The sequence below is a fragment of the Alosa pseudoharengus genome, unplaced genomic scaffold, assembly GCF_046254945.1.
Source record: "Alosa pseudoharengus isolate Yale_2024_CS ecotype anadromous, Long Island Sound unplaced genomic scaffold, YU_APseudo_1.1 YU_APseudo_1.1_scf_9, whole genome shotgun sequence".
In the NCBI taxonomy this organism is placed as follows: domain Eukaryota; kingdom Metazoa; phylum Chordata; class Actinopteri; order Clupeiformes; family Clupeidae; genus Alosa; species Alosa pseudoharengus.
Genome location: NW_027468881.1, coordinates 12,484,635 through 12,489,634, shown reverse-complemented (window position 1 = coordinate 12,489,634; position 5,000 = coordinate 12,484,635). Strand labels below are relative to the sequence as shown.

The 5,000-nt window shown below is 45.9% G+C and overlaps 2 protein-coding genes across 2 annotated transcripts in view; one reads left to right on the top strand and one right to left on the bottom strand.

The window, feature by feature from the left end:
- Positions 1–5,000, bottom strand: part of cacna2d3a (calcium channel, voltage-dependent, alpha 2/delta subunit 3a) — a 176,895-nt gene that overhangs the window by 29,015 nt on the left and 142,880 nt on the right. The window lies entirely within an intron of this gene.
- lrtm1 (leucine rich repeat transmembrane protein 1) overlaps positions 708–5,000 on the top strand; it is a 15,704-nt gene continuing 11,411 nt past the window's right edge. The window contains exon 1 of the mRNA XM_076276736.1: positions 708–861. Within this exon, the coding sequence (XP_076132851.1) occupies positions 708–861 (154 nt within the window). The remainder of the gene's footprint in view (positions 862–5,000) is intronic.

The window sequence follows — 5,000 nt, the reverse complement described above, 5'->3', positions numbered from 1 at the left end:
AAATAAACACATTCCATATCTCCTTATGATTCACACTGAGTCACATACAGTACCATCAGGTACGGCTGCATGCAATTGTCTCTGTGTGTATGTGTGTGTGTGTGTGTGTGTGTGTGTGTGTGTGTGTGTGTCTGCGTACACATGGGGGAGAGTGTGCATGTATCTACAGTATGTGTGTGAGAGAATGGTGAGGAGTGTGTGTGTGTGTGTGTGTGTGTGTGAGAGAGAGAGAGAGAGAGAGAGAGAGAGAGAGAGAGAGAGAGAGAGAGAGAGTGTGTGTGTGTGTGTGTAAGAGCACATTGCTAAGTGGGTCATGCCTGCCCTGATTCTAATCAAGTTGCCCATTATTACAGATGGTAGTTCAGTGTTGTGCTCCATCACCCAGTTGTCTCTGTGCTGTGCTCCCTTGATGTGATGCAATGTTTCCAACATCCAAAACCACTGCACCTATAGCCATCAGCCGTCACTTCAGTGGTGTCAGACCCACATTGGACGTGAGAGGTGTTGATTCGCGATTCAGTTTGTGGGGCTATGCTTCCTCAGGATGAGAGAGCGCTAGTTACTCCTTCATTTACACACACAGATATTCAGGGCATGGCCATGGGCATTGAAATTTCACCACCCGGCCCTCGCTTCCAAAAACAGGCACGGAGGAAGAGCCTCCTTCTCTAAATGGCACCATTTGTTATTTTGGAGGCAAAGCAGGCATGGCCACCTGGAGCACGGGGCTCACTCTGAGCAAACAGGCCGATTTGATTGGCTTCCAAACACCACAGGGCTCAGGCTCAGATCCTGTGCCGGGGAACACACCTGGTTCAATAACGGATCGTCTGACACTCTCCCAGCGCATGCCTGCCGCCTGTGGGATCCATGCAGATCCCACACGCTCATGACATGAGAGACTGACACTGCTATAGAAGTGGAGTAGGGTTGTTGCATTCAGTAAAAGGATACGGCAAAACAAAACCTAAATTCTTCATTCTGATTTACCTCTTGGCATTTGGTTTAGCTGGCTAGTGTGTACTACAGGGAGTCTACACTGGGCACGTAACTCAACTGTTCCATTTGTGGAGAGTATGTACAACACTTAGCTTACACAGTAATCAATGGAACTGGCTACACCAGATGTGATAGCAGAGCATACGATCGGGAAAAAAAAAGTTCTTCTAGAACTATTTTTACGCTCCGTGAACAGAGCGCTTCACTTGCGGACCTGGTGTAGCCCGGGCCTTAGATGGGTGTTCAGATGGGTGTTCATGGGTGTTCAACATACATTTGTTTAAGATTATGAGCCTCTTCACAGCTAGACAGACATGAACAGAAGTGGACAGCAGAAAAGGGATAGGGACTTCTGAGGCACTTCCAGAATGTCATCTGTTTCAGTCTCTGCCAGAGTCTCTGACCAGGGATTCTACCGGCTTCGATGACTCCGGAGCCTGAGTGGCCTTTAACGTGAGGAAATACCTAAGGGCCAATGGCTTCACACCCGGCAGCTATACGGTGACATAACACCATCCCCCTCCATACTTGCCCACTGGATGTCAGAGGGAGGATGGCTAAGATAAAGAAAGCACATTACTGCGTGGAAAGCTGACACCATGCAAATAGCTCTTTAAAATGTTTCCGTGTCCAGGGAATGCAGAAATACTCCAGACACCTCCCTGGACTCATTGGAGGTGGGGGAGGATGTCTGGGCTGGGTGCAGTTAACACACTGACGCCATGAGTCTCGGTCCTTTGGCCCTCGCCCGGACGCTAAAAAGTGATGGTGTTGATCGAGAATATAGGAAGGTTCTGAGATAAATCGCCAAGTGCGCAGACGTGCTGACAACGGCGGCATTCATGCCATGCGCACACGCCCCAGCAGCGCTGCGTCTTCTCCGTCCGCATTTAGCCCCGCCGCACCGTGAGAACAGGTGCAAATTAGCTCGTCAGGAGCGAGGGCCAGCGACTCTCAGCTGGAGTATTTTAAAGAGCGGAAATGCCGGAGCCGGCAGGGGAGCGCTAATTTAGGAGACAGGGAGGAAGATACACACACACACACACAAATACACACTACACACACACACCATGCCTTTAAAGAGGCACACAGACTTATACACACTACACACACACACCATGCCTTTAAAGAGGAACACAGACTTTATGTAAGTTCAGGGTGTGTCACCATATCAAGACATGGATATCCAGAGCAGCACATCTCTGTCCCACTGTCTGTGGCCTGTGTCGTAGGGTTGCATTATATGGAGGAAATATCTAATTGTGATTTTTCTGACAGATATACTGTAGCAAACTTCACTGTCTGTCACACAAGGAGGATGCCATGAATATAAAAATCATAGATGTGACAAGATTGACCATTGGTCAGAGTTGTGAGCTGCACAATTAATTGCTGCCTCTGCAATTAACTAATTGGATTAGTTCAAATTGTGATTTTGATTAAATAAAAAACGAGCAGGCCTACTGTAACAGATGTCTAAAAGGATGGGCAGGACCTCAGAATAGGAAAATAAGAGATGAATGTAGAGAGAAAATATGAATGATTGTAACTAAATGGTCTTGACATCCCAATAATTTAACATCTCTCCAGTGGTCTGGCAAAAAACAATATTATAGATTAAAGATTATAGATATTCAATCCAGTGGATTAGTGATTTTCCATTAATGATGGACATGATTACAGTGACAGGCCCTCAGCCGAGCTGACCATGTTCCTTCTGCTTATGTGTAAATGTGTGTGCATGTGAAGCATATTTGTGTGTTTGTATGTGTGTGTGTGTGTACAGTATTAGTGTATGTATGTCTTCACCACAGACAACAGATGTACCTGTCAAACTCCACTGGTACATTTCAAACAGTGTCGCTACTGCTCGGCTGTGCACTGCTCAGATCATACCGCTTCGCTAAGGCCCTCGGCCCTCTTAAGCAGATTGCTTTCCCATCACTATGGATATTGCTTTTCCATACAGTAGATTTTCACAGAGGAGGGCAAAATGTCAACGCTGGGATTTCCAGTCCGGGGGCTGGGTTCTGTACGAAGGCTTAGCCACAGCGTCCCATGACAAGGAGAGCAGCGTAAATCTCTCTGACGGGGAGCGCGAGACGTTCTTCCCTGAACGCTTGACTTGAAAAAGAGGTTTAAATCTGCAGTGTGGTCAGGACCGGAGGACTTGTCACCAGCAATGAGCTTTACGCAGGGCTAGCAGACGGAGTGTGGACTTAGCGTGGAGGTGGCGAGGCTCTCTGCGAAGTGGCAGTTAGCTTCAGTGTTTGCAAACTCGCCATGACGGGTGCTAACTCTGGCCACTCACCCTGTAATCTACTGGACGCAGCAGAATGACCAACCGAGTGCAGACCCTGCATGTCAAGACCCTGAGGCATAGGAAAAGTAAGTGCTGAAGAAAGTCCGAGAAACCCTTGCAAAAACACCACAACTTCTTCAAGTTCATGAACACTATCATGGATTTCACATTCCTGTTAGCATATTTCTGATTACTGGTTAATAGCTAATGATTAACTAATAATCAACTAATGATTAAGCTGATTAACCTTTATGGCAAATTGGAGTCGGATTGGTCAAGAGATTATTCTAATTCAAAACAATCTCATCAGGGCATCTGATAAGACAGAATGTGCATTCACTGGGACACCTAAGTGACAACAGGTCCAGACCTAGTGATAGTGAGTGCTACAGAGTATGAGAAACCCTTGCATCGACAAGGCTCTTCTCCAGGATCAAGGGCAAAATGGATTCAAATGTCCAATACCTGATATATACCTGATGCTAAATAATTAGCATTCATATCTTTTCTTCATTTTTAATACGCTTTATAGTGTGACTCAAAAAAACATGATATGAAAAACATATCCGCATATAGGCAAAACGGTATCAACACACAAGTAAAGAAACAATAAAACGACATTCACAAATCTACATATTTTCTTACATACTTAAAGCAGACCCTGTGCGTGTGTTGAAAGTGGGTCAGGAAGAGTGTTTATATGGATCGGGTGGTAATAATCCCTTTTTACGGCATCCCATCCCATAGCAGATCCTGGGGTAAAGTAATAGGCTTTATAGAACCCTAAGTATGCATGTTTGAGTGTGCGTGTGCATGTGTGTGTGTGTGTGTGTGTGTGTGTGTGTGTGTGTGTGTGTGTGTGTGTGTGTGTGTGTTTGTGTGTTTGTGTGTGTGTGTCTGTGTGTTTGTCTATGCGGTAATTCATTTAAAAAAAATCCATGCCTTGAAAACCTAATCCTACCCTTATTAGAATCTTGCCGAGCAGAAACATCACTCTCCCCCAAACTTCCGATGAATATGTCAGTCCGGTCTGCCCCTAAGTCACCTCACCCGCACCTTTGACATCAGTGGCGCACACTTGTCATCCGGCACCTAACCAATCTGATTTGAGATAATCCGCCTGGATTAAGCCCATAAATATAAACATATTTCTCACAGACAAATCCTCAAACGGAAAGAAATGGAGTGAGATTGGGCACAGTGAGACGCTGCGGAGTGGACAGGTAGAACATTTTCCCCCTCCACACACACACACACACACACACACACACACACGCACACACGCACACACACTGCGCTCTGGGTGAGGTTAAGAAGACAGTTTATGCTACCGCGGAGATTATGTAACCTATTTCTATTTCTCCGGAAGATATCATACAGAGCAACGCAATCAAAACAGACTCACACATACACATACACACAATTACTGTGTATTCTCTCTGACCAATGTACAGTATATGCACATAGACAGGCATGCACAGAATTTCACACATGCATAAACATGGACAGACATGAATACACACACGCACACAAGAATTCTCACACACAAAAATAGATGCACGTGCAGATCTACACACGAGCACACAATCGCACACATGATCACACATCCACACATCCAACAATGTACCCACACACACCCACACATGTTCACTCTCCAGAGCCGGGGCCAGCCTCTCTCTCTCCCTCTCTTTCTCTCGCT